At 48.7% G+C, this 15093-nt stretch overlaps 1 protein-coding gene across 2 annotated transcripts in view; it reads right to left on the reverse strand.

The window, feature by feature from the left end:
- Positions 1–1247: 1247 nt before the first annotated feature.
- Positions 1248–15093, reverse strand: part of PXYLP1 (2-phosphoxylose phosphatase 1) — a 30648-nt gene continuing 16802 nt past the window's right edge. Inside the window, exons 3-5 of one of the 2 annotated variants that reach the window (XM_007446968.1) lie at positions 14637–14763; positions 6661–6800; positions 1248–2474 (exon numbers count right to left, since the gene is read on the reverse strand). In XM_007446968.1, the coding sequence (XP_007447030.1) occupies positions 1537–2474; positions 6661–6800; positions 14637–14763 (1205 nt within the window). In that variant the 3' untranslated portion in view covers positions 1248–1536. The remainder of the gene's footprint in view (positions 2475–6660; positions 6801–14636; positions 14764–15093) is intronic. The other variant, XM_007446967.1, reaches the window with a different exon arrangement.

Below are 15093 nucleotides of genomic sequence, written 5' to 3' on the forward strand. Positions count from 1 at the left end.
AAAATGCTTTTGTTTATTTAAAAAAAGATAAATTAAAAAACATATGAACTCACTTGAAAGGAAATAGAGTGACTTAACAGGTACAAACCATGAGTTGTGTGTACGAGTAATCTTCAAAAATTTATTAACAGAAACGGATGTATTCAAATGCAACACTGGACAAAAAACAAAGAGAAAAGGCTGGAATACCAGCGACATCGGGGAATCTCACTTTATATTTCTTCGCACAGAACTAGCACCATTTTAGTCAGAAATCACAGATTTAATTATAATTGCTTCCAATATATAAAATACCTTATAAAGATTATTTAACTATCTAGTAACAAAGTTCTTCCAAAAACTTATTTAAAACTCAATTCGAATGTACCATTTGAAACACGAAAATGGTTTAAAAATCGATCCAATTCTACTGCTTGTCGAAGGCAATGAGCCATAATTAGTTTTATTGGAAGAAAGTGCCTGAATTCAGCTTCTGGCTCCCTTCTAACCCCCAAGCAGATACAATAAACTGAATATTTCATAGGAATCAGAGCACATCTAAAACTGGTCTTAGAAAATATTTTCCTAGGCTATAAAAATACTAAATGGAATACAAAAATTTCAACATGTACAGCAAACAGACTACAGCAGACAAATATTTAAGACATACTCAGAACTATCTTATACCATAATCATCATGAACATCAAGTATTATTCTAATAATTTTTCTATGATTCATTTTGATTCAATGTTTATTTCCCCTCAAGTTTTGTTATAATGTCGGATACAGACCAGATTCTGTGTTTCTAGCAGAAGTTACTGGAGGCACCACTGAATAATTCTGGGTATTCAACTGGTTCTCTCACAAAGTGCTGAAAGTGCAATTGTAGTAGAGCCTAGCTTTTAGAACAGGGATCAGCAAACTACAGCCCTCGGGCCACACCTGGCCCAGTGCCTGTTCTGTGCGGCCTATGAACACAGCCATGTTTATTCATTCACATGCTGTCTGTTGCTGCTTTCAAGTTACAAGAGCAGAATCCAGTAGCTGTGACAGACGCTATATGTGGCCTTTTGGTCCACAATGTCTACAATATTTACTATTTGGCCCTTTACAGAAAAAGTTTGCCTACCCCTATTTTAGATAAATCACTTCAGGAAATTGTTCACTGAACAAGGACAAGGTGAGATTGTCCCAGATTAAGAAACTTTTGGCTGAGGTTTGCTGGTTCCATCATACAGTACCAAGGCAGATCAAAAGAACACATATGTGGATTGGCAGCTTTGGGTACTGAAGCATTATTCTGGCATCCTAAGCAAAGTCTGGCTATGATAAAGTACCTTCCTTTCTCTGTGAACTGGCCATTGTGTACCAAGTAACTCAAGTACCCAATTACAGCAACATATTCACTGTTCAGCCCTAAATCCGTGTGGCCCCCAAGCATGACTTCCGGCCTTTAAAAATCACCTTGTACCCTTAGCAACCAAAGGAACTAGAAGCAGACCTTTCCCATCCCTCTGTATTGGCATAGATTCTGTTAGCGCTACACCACGTACCTTTTAGGATCCTTCCCTGTGACACGCGTCATAATAATTAGTGCTACCACTACCCAGGGCCACGAACATGTCCCTTTTGACAAAGCGGACGAAGTTTTCGAGGGGGCACATGGGCTTGGGAGACCGCTTGTGGTGATCCTGGCAGAACGAGGTGTGGAACGTGACATCGACACCGTCGTAGAGAATCCGGACGGAGTGCTCGCCGGGCTTCTCTCTGTCTTGCCAGAGCTCAAAGATCAACCTGGCCGCGAACCTCGGGAACCTGGCTTCTGTAAGGCCCAAGGCACTGAGAATCGGGGCCAGAGTGACGTCGTGAGCAGAGGAGAGAGCAAAGAGCTCTTCCTTCCGGCCCTCTGCCGCGCGCCGCATGCGGCCCACGGTCTGGTTCAGGATGGGGTGGGCGCCCAGGAGCGCGTACCCCAGATACAGTTTCTTCTCCCGCCTCTCGCTCTCGTCCTCTATCTGATGCCTCTTGATCACCTTGAAGTGCTCCATGTTAACACAGCCATTCCTGGTGCAGGGGAAGCTGACGTTGTGGCAGAAGAGGCAGAGCATGGCGTCTATGGGGTTGGCGGCCCGGAGCTGCTTGGTGGGGGTGTCCACGATCCTGGCCATCTCCTCGTAGGTCCTCTCCAGCTGCCTGTTTTTCAAACGCAACAGGTACTGCCGACGCTGCTCCTTTTCTAGGTACTGGTTCCTCAGCGGGCAGTAGCAGTTCCCAGAGCAGAACAGAGCGCTGGGCTGGTGCCGGAAATAAACCTTTTTCCAGTCAAAATCTGGGAGAAAGCCATAAAGCAGAGCCAGCCCACTCTGCAGCGTCCGGCTTTTGCCAGTGGTCTCTAAGTGAAGCTGCTTTGTGGACCAGTCACTGGGCAGGAGTTTGTGTTTCTTCAGATAGATGTCCCTCAGCAGCTGGCCATTCTGCAGATGCTGCACAACCCCTGAAACACAAGAGTGCCACACGCTTGCCTTGCTACCAGCTTAGCAAAAGGAACAGCACGGGGAGTCGAGGCCCGTCCAACTCTGGAATGCTTTAGACAGCGAACGATTACATCCTCGAGCCTGGCCCCCAGTGCGTGGAAGCCCCGAGAACGGGCTCACGTCAGCGTGCAAAGGGAGCCCCTCAGGGTTACCCACAAAGGGACGAGCAGAGAGGGGCCCGGTCCTCTGGACCCACGCCTCTCTGGGAAGCACAAGGACCATTTATCTGCCTTGATTCCTCCCTTCTGACTGGTCCCTCCCCTGGAGGAGGGTTGTGACTGGTGGGGCTCAGAGGGTAGGAACCATCGCACTGGTGGACGTCTAGGAGGTAACTGGCAGGGGCCTAAGGAGAGCTTTCTCCCTCCTGCCCTGGGACGAATCATTCCTCAGTGTGCCCGGGGAGTTCATGGAAATCTGTCAGGCAAGAACAACAAGTCACTTGCTGGCTGCCTAGTCCCCTCACTTTGGGGACGTCCCCTCCTTCACACCATCCTCCCTACTGTTCCAGCTGAAGGCTCTCTGCTCACCTTCTGGGTACACTCTGCCCAATCCTGCTAGGGCTTTACCTGCTCATCAGCAAGGATACTGTCTCTGTATGGATCTGGAATGATCTCCCAGATACTCAGAAAAGCAAACTGCAGAACAGTATGTTTATTATGCTGCTTTTAAATAAAAATGAGGGGAAAATAAGAACGTGTATTGGCAGCTGCCTGTGTTTTGCATAGAAAAATTTTGCAAGGATGCACAATGGTTACCTGGGGATGATGGGGGCACAGAAATGGGGGGGGAGGTGGAACATAGGTAGGAGCGTGAATTTTAAGTTTACCCTTTAGTTGTCATAGTTTCGAACTACATACAGGAACTATACCACAGTATAGTATCTTGAAAAAAAAAAGGAAAAAACTGCAAAAGTCTTATCTTCAAGCAGGAGAAGGCGGTCCAAGATAAAAGCAAGCTCATCCTGCAGCCAATAGGATGTTGGGATGGAATTTCAGTGCAAGATCTGCATTCTCTGAGAGTGTCAATCACAGGCAGGCCCTATCACCAGTAATGCCACTTATTCAGATGCCCGAATGGTTTGAAAAGCCCCACCACAAAGATGAGACAACTTCAGGCTGAAATGCGTGAGACAGAGAGAACGGTGTTGGCCCAGGAAGGGGAACAGCTCAGGGAAAAAAAAAAGGATGTCTAGGTCCTACTTTGAATGAAGAGTATTGACAGCAGAATTCCCTGAGAGATCTGGGCTGGGGCAGGTCGTCGCGTTTCCAAATGACCCGCATAAAGGGACCAGCCATGAGCGACAAACATCCAGAATCTGTGTCTGCCCCCGTTCCCCTCTGGGCCTACCCTGTATTCTGAGGCTATGTACATTAAGGTTGGCGCGCTTACTATGTGCCAACCTTTCTCCTTTAATCCTCACAAAAACCCAGCAAAGAAGGCATATTATCATTATCCCCCTTTTCCTTATTTTACAGATGAGGAAACTGAGGCCCGAGCCATTCACAGAACTCCAGCCCCTGCCCCGGCCCAACCCTGTGCTCACATCACCTCCTCCCTACATGTTCCCGCAGAAACACTACCCATTCAGGGCTTCTCCTTCTCTCCAAACACGGCCTGCATCTTCATGCCTCTGTTCACGCCCTTCCCTTTCTCTTCCCAGTGAAATCCTCATCCTGGCTCCAATACTACCTTCTCTGTCTCCCTCCTCCTCCCTCGCTCCCCAGAGGTCCAATTAATCATTCCCTCCTGTTTGCACAGGCCGCGGGACCGCTAAGGCAACAGCTGCATACATTGAGCCTAGCATACGCTAGCACTGTGCTGGGCGCTTTACACATGCTGTCTACTGCAGCTTGCCACCAGCGCTGTCGGGAAGATGCTATTATGAGCCCCGTTTCACAGGTCTGTCTACTCCAGAACCCGTGTTTACTCTGTAAGAGCCTGCGACCCGCACCAACACCCTCAGGGGTCTCCATGCGCTGCGCCACTGTAGCCGCAGGTTCCTTTAGGACAGCATCTCAGTCATCCAGCCACCCCCCCCGCCCCGCCACCCCTACATGCGGCAGCTGCCAAAGCATCTGGGACAGAGTAGGCACTTATGATCAGTCGCATCTTACACAGCTCCTGTGGGGTGCCCAAAGTGTGCCACTTACAAATGATGATTCTAACAGTGATGTGAAATTTCCAATATGGGGAAGCACGTTCCTGATCCCTCGTGGGTGGGGTCCAAGGGCCAGACAGTCTTCACAAGGAACTGTGTTCTGTTCCACGTAACTTTTGAATGTGTAAGACATTCCCTCATGTGAAAACCCTGTTTAAATACTTCAATCTCAAATCTGGTTTTTTGTGTCTATAAACACAAAACCATTTTTGCGTAACATTAACATCCACTGAATTTTCCAGAAATGCAATATAAATTAAGGGACACCTGTCTTTTGTTTTGATCACAACTTGTCAAAAAAAATCATGTCCTGACACAGAGCAGCAGAGTCACCAATACACATCCCTTGATCAGTCTGCATTTGTAGCTGTCACACACGTCAGTCTACACTGAAGTGCAAGCAATTGATTATTTCATCCTATTTTCTAACAAAGGTGCGCTCAGGCATTTATACTGAGATATACAGAATTATATAATAAATTAGTTTCCTGTTGTTTCTACTTCATATTACAATTGGGGTGCCTGACATAACTGTTTTATAAAATTATGTATATAGAAAAGCTATACTCGAATTTCACTTCAGGATAGTTCAGGGAGCACCACAAAACACTTGTTAATAAAGGGGGTGCTGGATCTGGTAGGAGGAGAATTCCTGTTTTAAACGAGTGCAGAGCTTGTGCACGTGAACTAATTAGCAAAAGCTTTTGACAAGACTCCTTATTCAAGGCTAGTCCTCCAGAGACTTAAGCTCGCCCCACTCTGTCACACTCAGTATCCCCAATAATAATGGCTTTCAAAACATGGCGAAACCAACAGGGCCAAGTACAGGACAGAGACCTTCCTTCCATCAAAGCTGAGGTCCTAAGATGCTGGTGGATCAAGAAACAGAACGTGGCCAATCAGTCGCCTTGATTCCTCCAGAAAGGCTGGTAGAAGACGCAAAAGTCCTTTAAGGTCCCAGACTGAGGAAGCAGGAAGCTGGAACCTCTTAGGGGACCACCAGTTCCTTCTCATACCGACAAAGGTGACCCCACTGTTAAATCACCAACCTACGCTGACAGTGAACTGGCAGCACAACAGTATGAACAGGGCTGCGGAGGGAGAGATGGGTTTCTCTGAGGAACACACAAGCCAGACAAACTCCATGCTCAGTGGGGCTCTGCCCTATGCGTGTCTCCCTGAGATCTGGTGCATTAAAACCTTTCAGCTGTTTTGTCTAAAGAAGCTAAGAACATGGGACTGGTTACATGAATCATGGCCCATTCATAGTGGAATAATATGCAGCTGTCAGAAATGACGCTGTTGATGAACATTCATTGATAGGGAAAGATGATCCCAATATATTGTTAAGTGAAAAAGTAGGTTACAAGACAGTGTTTAGGAAGATACCACCTGTGAGAATGAGTGTGTGTGTGTGTGTGTGTGTGTGTGTGCACGCCCACGAGTGCATGCAGATATAAACACAGGAAGAAAGATGATTAATTTCTTTGGTGGGATTATGAGTGCTTTAAATTTTCTTCCTTTTGCTTAATTGTCTTTCCTGCTTTCTCTTCCATGAACATATATAGTTTTTGTAATAAGAAAAAAGGTTGTTTTTTTTTTTTTTTGCGGTACCTGGGCCTCTCACTGTTGTGGCCTCTCCCGTTGCGGAGCACAGGCTCCGGACACGCAGCCTCAGCGGCCATAGCTCATGGGCCCAGCCGCTCCGCGGCATGTGGGATCTTCCTGGACCGGGGCACGAACCTGCGTCCCCTGCATCGGCAGGCGGACTCTCAACCACTGCGCCACCAGGGAAGCCCAAAAGCTTATTTTTAATATTTAGAAATCACATGTTGAATCATACACCTTGGTGGGCATACAGCTGCTTGAGATGCTGGCCCTACTCACCCCTGCGCCCACAGCGTCTTTCCCAGGAGGTCCCGATACACGAGTCCGCCGAATACAAGAGCGGGTGGGAGACTGAGTAGGGGAGGGGCAGCCCCACATACCTGTCTGCGTGAGCTCTCCCATCTCACACAGCTGGTGGCTGGGATAAAGAGGCAGGGAGTGCAAGGGGCTTTCGAAAGAGGCTCCAGATCCTTTGGACATGTGACTCACGAAAGCCTCCAGTTTAGGGTGATACGGTTTCCTAAAGAGACAACACAGAGAGAGTTAGTGGTTGGCGTGCTCCAAAACCGTCCGTGACGATTTCAGCCTCAGCAAGCAGGATCCCAAGTGAGCCAAGACCTTTCTCACCCACAATAATAATACATTCCAGTTTCAAGATTACCTGCCCGCTGCCACCTACACATAAAATCCCCACTCCATAAGGCCAGCCCGAGACCCCGCCCTCCACCGAAGTGCCCATCATCCTCAGCACCGTGGGAGTCAGCGTTGACCTCATCCACCTGGTTCCCCAGGCCGCCCCACTCCTATCTCCCCCTCCAGGAGGCCATCAACCCCCCGACCCGAGGCAGCCAAGCCGAGGCTGCGGGTCCTCCTCGATTTCTCCCTCCCCTGCGCCCTGCACATGTGTCCTCCTGGGCTTCTCTGCCCCTCTCTCCTGTATCCCTGCATCCCTGAGCAGGGTCTGCCTCGGTCAGCTTTTGTCTGGATGGCATGGGCCCCTCCTTGGCCTGCCTGCAGTCACATCTTGCCTCCTCCACAGCCAGTGAGGTCGACATAGAAGGCAACCCCGACTGTCACTGCTCTTCCACGGTGCCACCTTCCCAAGAAGCCACGCACAGCCGTCAGTCTATCCTGGCTCTGCCTCACGTTGAGGCCCAAGGCTCCCTAATGCTGTGCTCTGGCCACGCACAGCGTCTGCCTTCTGTGGGCCCTGCACACCTGTTCTTTCATGCTTCCAAGACTTTCCACATGCTGCCTCTTCCTCCTAGAAAATGCATCCCGACCTTCACTGGGGTAACCCTTAATCCTTAACTTTATGTGACCTCTGGAAAATCTCCTGTGAAGAAAATTAACTGATTAAGATAACCCAGTTCTCTACAGCTCACTATGCATTTTGCACATATGGTATCTCACTGCATGTGGGGTGGGGATGAATAGTGGGAAAAAAAACACAACACACCAGGTTATTTATGAGATCTGACATTATTTATATTTCTGCCATGAAGTACACATGGTAAATCAAGATTTATTGTTCTAGTCACTAATACACAATTTCCCTGAATAATGAAATGACCCATGAATATATACACATTTTCTCTGAATAATGAGATGACCTATGAGTACACACACCTTTTCTTTAAATAATGAAATGGCCTATGAACGTTTATACATTTCCAGCTGAACAGAGGTGGACAGATAGAGTAGTTCCCAACTAAACTAAATCAGCACAAAAAGAAGCAAAGATAAATTGTTTAATGGCAGACCCCCCCACCTCCCGTCTGAAGGCCTAATTAACTTTGGCAATGCTTTTACAATGGCTGCCAAAATGGGTTTATCTTTCAAAAACATAAAGCTAAAAAAAAATCCATTCCAGAAATACGTTTTAAAATTAGAGAATGCTAATCCTGACATACAGTATATAGTCTAATAAATCACCCTGGATTGCTATAGGGCATTATGGATTTCCATAAAAACAGAGACTGTGTTATTCTCCCTGAGGCTAAAACACATAAATATTTACAAACTGTGAAATAAAATGTCCAGACTGATAATGAGGCTGCCAAAACAAATCCACATAAACAAAGGCTATCCATCAACAGGAGTCAAATGTTCTGCTCCAGGCCATTATTTCAGGTTGGTGATGTTTGAGGATCTAAGAAAAGCTTTGCTACCAGTTTTAGAAATGAAATTTCACTACTGAAAGTTTTCAGGGAATCTGACTCCTTAATGGTGCATTAATATCTAACTGTATTCATGGAAACTTGTTTTTGATATGGAAAGATGACGATTCGTGGAAGAAAAACTTCACTTACGGAACAGAGTAACAAAAGACTTTTAATCAGGAAAAGGACCAGGTAACCTGAGTCCCTGGGCCTGTCCTGGATCTGAATGACCAGACCCTGAGGCAGGAGACAGACGGGCCCCAGGCAGAGCAGCTGAAGTCTGTCCCCTTTGGACAGATACTCCAAGATAAAGACAATGGCGGAGCCAGGAGGAGCTGAGTTCTGCCGAGATAAAAGATAAAGAGACCACATATTTCTCATTCTGGAGGTCAAGGAGACCCCCAAGCTACGCCTGTGCAGAAAGGATCCTCAGGGGAGGGGGTGCTAGACCATAATGTGTTCTGTCAACTTCTCAGGGAACCTAGCGCCCGAGTCCATCTTGGCTAAAAGATGCACGTGCGCCCAGGGTAGGGCCCTGAGCCAGACGAGATATGGACTCAAAGCCAGACAAAGCAAGATGATTGGAAACGCAGAACTGCCTCCATATAAGTGATTTAACCCACCCCAAAAGCCCACGGCTCTCTCTTTCTCTCTCTCTGAGCCCGCCCGTGCTTTCTCCGCGCGTATCTTCTCTCCTAATAAACACTTTACTTGCCTCACTACTTTTTGTCTCTTTGCTGAATTCTTTCTTCAAAGCAGACAAGACCCAGGGCAGCACTGTGGCCTGGGTTCGATCCCTGGTCAGGCAACTGAGATTCCCACTTCAAGCTGACACAGCCAAAGCCACCCGAGATTAGTCCCGCCTACTGCATCTACTGCTCCATCCCTGCAGCAGAAAGGGTACCCAGCACATGGTAAATACCTCAGAAGCACAAGGAAATGATTTCAACTGGGAAGTGCCCCAACCTTCGATGCTTCAAGAGAAGTCCAAGCCTTCTTAATCTGTAGCAATGAATATGGCAAGTTCCCATAGTGTTTATTAAAGTATCCAGATTTTGATGGAAATATTAAAAATAAAGGCTGTTGTGAGTGAGACTCTCTTTGACCAAATTTTCGTCTCCTCTGAACCCTCTTCCCAACCAAGCCCTGACCTCTGGACTTTCATTTTCTTTGGATTTGTATCTGTCTTTGCATTGCCCATTTTCAGCAAAAATCCTGCTAAGTCTGTTTAGCCAGAATCTCCCACTTTTGATATCTGATCACCCTTGGTACGTGATCAAATTCCTCACCCCCGGTGGTACCTGATAACCCTGGTCTGCCTTCAGCAAGAATCCTGTGGAGTGAGTTTAGCCAGAACCCCCCTGACCCCTGATGTCTCCTCATAGTAATTCCCCATCCACTGACCCACACCCTGCTCCTTGGCTATAAAACCCCACTTGTCCGTGCTGTATTTGGAACTGAGTCCGGTGCTACCCTTCTGCGTTAACTCCTGGATAAGATCTGTTTTTACTACTTTATCTGTTCTCTGGCTCTGTTTCTTCTTTAACAGCTATAGACTAAAATCTGTTCCCCTCTTCTTGGGAACTTGGTTAGAGCCCATTTCTGAAGTCCTAGTGGTCAGGCAGAGCCATGTGACTAAGTATTCTGCAGTGGAATGGAAGGATGTATGCCAGTCTGTGTTTAGGCTTTCAGATCACGGGCGTGCCCCCTTCACACTCTCTCCCTTCCTTCTGGCCACTATTCAGGCACTGCAGCAACCCAGGTTCAGTCACGTAGACATGCCTAGGGCACGGTGGGAGCAACAACCTGGAAGGAACCTGGGGCCCTGAATGACCAGGTAAAGCCAAGTTATACAACCTGGAACACTCATCTCAGACCTTCATGCAAGAGATAAACTTCTATTATCTAAGGCAATGCATTCTTGGCTCTCTTTTTTACTTTTTGGGCGCACCACACGGCTTATGGTTCACGGACCAGGGACTGAATCCAGGCCCACAGCAGTGAAAGTGCCGAGTCCTAACCACTGGACCACCAGGGAATTCCTCCTTGGTTCTCTTTATTATAACAGCATGCAGCCTAGCCTTACCCTGACCAACACAGAAATGATTATATCTGTGATGATGAATTTTTCTTCGGGAAAAATCCACGTTACTGTATTCTCATTGGAAGTCTATTTTCATATTGAAAATGGAAAGAGCCAGCAGTGCTACCATCTTAAGCCTTCAAACCATTCACTTCAGAGGTCTTGTTTACATTTTTATATGCATTTTTCACACCTACTTATGCCACAAAGCATTCATGGAACCCCAAGCTCATCTACACACCTGTAAGAAAACTTATTGTGCTTTAGCCATAATCTGAGCAACTACTGAGTTCCGTACAGATCATTAAGACAAGCAGAGAAGAGATATAAGACCAGTGACACTGTTACCAGGAAACACAATTCAAAAAAGCTTATACGGCTAGAAACCATAACAAGTTCATAGCATGGATTTTTACAATTTATGCTAATTAAAGAATTTATTATTTTATATTATTAATAAAACGAAATTCTAAAAAGATAAACTTAGTATAATAACCTTTCTCAGTCTTTAGCTTTCTGGACCTTTTCGCCCTGTTTGATGTGATTACCCACCCCCTCCCCCTTCCTGAAACTCTGCTTCCTCAGCTCTCATAACATCACTCTCCTGCCTCCTTCCTGTTGCAGCTTCTCCATCTCCTCCTGGGACCCTCCTTTCTCTCTGTGCTGTAATTGGCTGGTGCTCTTAGAGGGCTCTGTCTTTGGCCCTTACCTCACTCCAGAGGCTCTGTATGTGATACCGTTCAAGTCCACAGCTTCGGCTGCCATCTACATGCTAAACTCTCAAGTCAACCTCTACCTCCCGGCCAGACAATGTTCCTGAGCCCCACGACTACTCACGAAGAGGCAGCTTCCACTACAAAGACTCTGAGAGTCGTGGAAGGTGTCCTTAGGAAGGGAAACACTGGGGTGTCCGGCTCCTGCTGATTCAGCTCACTGCACGCCCGCCGCCGGCCCAGACAGTGTCCTTCACCAGACGGGAGTAATGGGCACAATTCAGGACGCTCCGCCTTTGAGGAGGCCATAACAATTAATAATTCGTGAAGCCGAACTGGCACCTGGGAAGGCAGCAGGCACAGCTGGTGACCCAGATTCCACAGTCCCAGGGGGTTCAGAGGCCCAGAGTGGGTCCCCTTAGCTGGGGGTCCTGCTCACTCTTACACTAAATGTGCGTTTATAATGACAAGTCAACTTTTATTGTTATAAAAGATGGAATTCATTAAATGCCATCAATTAATTAAACATGCATACTCCACCCACTTTCTATAAAGGATTGAAAGTAGCTCCAAAAAATACAGAATGTATTTGTATGAAATAGAACTAGACCAAAAGACCAAGGCCAGGGGGAAATGAGGCAGAGGCAGCTGGGGCAGCTGGTCCCCAGGAACTGCACCTCTCAGCTGGGAGCTCCAGAACTGGCCCCGTCAGGGCTGTGGCAGAACGAGGGACCCCGGGACCCGACCTGGCCCTGTGACCACGACCACTCAGAGAGGAAAAGAGGCCAGGCCTGGGAGATTCCAGGCTGCTTTGGTAAATGAAACACCATTTCTCAAGCTCTCAGTGGGGACCAGGCTCTCAGCGCTTTATTCCATCACCTTGGTAGACTTCACGAGGATGTTTTAGGGGAGGTACGGTAAGTCCCCTACATACGAACCTCCAAAGCTTTCAAAGATGCGAACATACGTTCGCATGCCCAATCACGTAAGTTAGTTCACGTGTCTGGTGTCATCTGTAAAACTTGGGTACCTCGGCTAACTCTGTTGGACTTACGAACAAACTGGACTTACAAACGCGTTCTCAGAATGGAACTTGTTTGTATGCAGGGGACTTACCGTATTACTATCCGCATGCTCTCGGACAGAATACTGAGGCTCAGAGAGGTGAAGGGATTTGCCCTACATCAAACCGGTGACAAAGGCCTCAGAGGATTTCATGGTCAAGACTCAAATCTCCTATGATAGATACATGATAGGCAATGATGACCTGTGATTCTCACTGGGCTCCTGAATTCGTTCTGCAACCAACCCAGTCCAACAACTACTACATGCCAGGCTCGGGCTGGGCACCAGTGATATGGAAGGTATAAGACTCAGTGCCCTGAGGGGCCGGTGGTGCAGGCAGAGCACAGACAACGATGCTGGGAGGACAAGTCATAGAGCGCCAGCACGCCCACTGGAGGCCTGCACGCCGCCCAGCGGCCCTGCCCACTGGGCCCTTCCCTGGGAACAGCCAGGTGGCCCTCAAAGCCTCGCGGTGCTCAGGGACCGCTCCAGCAACAGCAGACTGGCCTCGGGGGCAGACCCATTCTCACGCCTGGGAAGCTGGAGCCCAGCCAGAGAAAGGGGGGCAGAAGCTGCGAGCTGCCGGCTGAAGCGTGGTACCTCCCACAAAGCCCTTGAGGCTGCTCTCTGGGTCCGGCCAGCTCAGCGGCCTAGTGGCCCGCCTGTCCCTGGGCTGTTCAAAGTCCTGTACAACGGCAGGACTGTGCCAGTTGTTAACACACTGACACTCTGCTGCGCCCGAAGGAGCAAAGCCACACCCCCCAGCTGCCCTCCCTGTGTCCTCCTGCCACCCTGGATGCTCCAGCCCAGAAACTAAAGGGTTAATACCCAGCACAGCAAGTGACCTCCACCCTTGCCTAGTCCTAAGCCTGTTAAGGTCTGGTCGTTAAGTATTTTGTTCTGAGATTCTTCCCTACGTCCCCCTTTTTCAGGTTGAGTGAGGCGGTGGCAGCGCCTGATACAAGCAGAGAATCCCTGCTGACGCACTGCGAGAGGCCTCCTAGAAGGCGTACCATCTCAGGGGGCCTTGAAGGAGCTTTGGAAGGGGGTCAGCAAGCCAAACGGCAGGTGCAAAGGCCTGAAGGGTGAGGGGCTGGCAGGCAGTGGTTGACAGGGGCCGAGGGTCCCAGGAGAAAGGCCAGCACAGAGGGCTAGAGACGAGGAAGAAAGCCAGGGACTGCCCGGTGCTCTGACACAGGCTGGACTCCACCCAGGGTGTTTCCCAGCTCATGGGACACAAGGACATGCATCCATACTTGCTGAACACAGAAAAGAAGACGTAAATCCCCAGGCTGCGAGGTTCGTGGCCTCCAGCAGGAAATGAAAGCCTAGAGTCACATGGTATTTCGTGATGTTTTTACATAAAATGGTTTACTTCATCTTCCCCTTGATATTAGACAGTAAGAAGGCTGAGATGCAAAGGGTTAACCTGGAATTCCCGGGTCCACACTGCAGTCCACTGTGACGGGACAGCCCTGGCTGCAGGGAGGCAATCCATGGTTCCACCAGGCTGGCGCTGCCCGGGGCAGGCTGGCACCCAAGGCATTCCATCAAAAGAACGTCATCCCCACAGAGCACTTCCCCCGCCTCCTCTCCTCATTCAGTAAACTCTGCTTGGGAGGTTATGCGTCCCCTGACACATTTGCTGAGGCCTGGCCCATCACTTTATTGCTAACTGTGCCTCTCATTTTAGAGCCATGCCATGTCTGCATGTACAATTTCTACTCTCTTTTCAAGTATTTTTCATCGTAAGGGCTCTCAACCAAGGGCAGGCTGTCTCTACTCCTGTGAAGAATGAAAAGGTTGAAATAAATGTCTTCCGGTTGTGGCTCTGCAACTGGTAATGGGCATCTCCTTATCATCCCACTTATTCCTCACCCCAACCCTGTCCAGTCAGCAGCGTCATCCCCATTTTAGAGACAGAAGGCTGAGGCTCAGAGAGCCTAAGGGACTTACCTGCTCCCCTCAATGGAACAGCCACGCCAGGGTCCGAGGACTCCTAACCCAGTGCTCACTGCACCCCGTCCCAGTTGTTTCCCAGACTGAAGAATAGCAGGGTGGGAGACTGCAGATAGCAGGCTGGCCTGGGCTGAAATCTCAGTTTATCTGCTGTGTGGCCTTAGGCAGGTGTTCTCACCTCTCTGGGCCTCTGCCCTCTCAACTGTGAAATGGGATTCACCTGCAGGATTGTTCTGAAGATCAGACTCCTGGCAAACAGTACCCACTGCACAAGTGTAGGCCACTCCCCGATTCTGTAATTCTCCAGTCAGCCTCTTCATTTCAACAGAGGCAACAGATTCTTGAAAATGACTTTTAGGAAAACTGCAATTTACCTGTTAGCCACCAGAGTGCAGTCAATTTCTGGGCGCTTCGTTTTGGGAATGACATACAGTGGGTACCTGTCCCCGTGTCGAATGAACACATGCACCGAGACCAGCTTAAAATGATGCGGTGCGTGACCTGCGAGAGAGAAGCACACTGTCTGGTTATCACCCAGGAGATGTCCATCCCTTTGACCTCGCAGAGGAGGGGAGGGGTGACCATGGTGGAAGGGTGCTGTGCTGGGTGGGAGGCCCCTGACCAGCCTCACAGGGCAGGGCACAGGAACGTGAGAGGGCTGCTTACGCCCCAGCCCCCTGGAAGTCATGGGGAGGCCCTGGGGTGTGGTGGGGGGGTCACCTGACCTCCAGTGAAATGTGGGCAAGACTATTCATGTAATGGATAAAGAAGACGTGGCGCATATTTACAATGGAATATTACTCAGCCATGAAAAGGAATGAGACTGAGCTA

Source organism: Lipotes vexillifer, unplaced genomic scaffold, assembly GCF_000442215.2.
Source record: "Lipotes vexillifer unplaced genomic scaffold, Lipotes_vexillifer_v1.1 scaffold40, whole genome shotgun sequence".
NCBI lineage: Eukaryota > Metazoa > Chordata > Mammalia > Artiodactyla > Lipotidae > Lipotes > Lipotes vexillifer.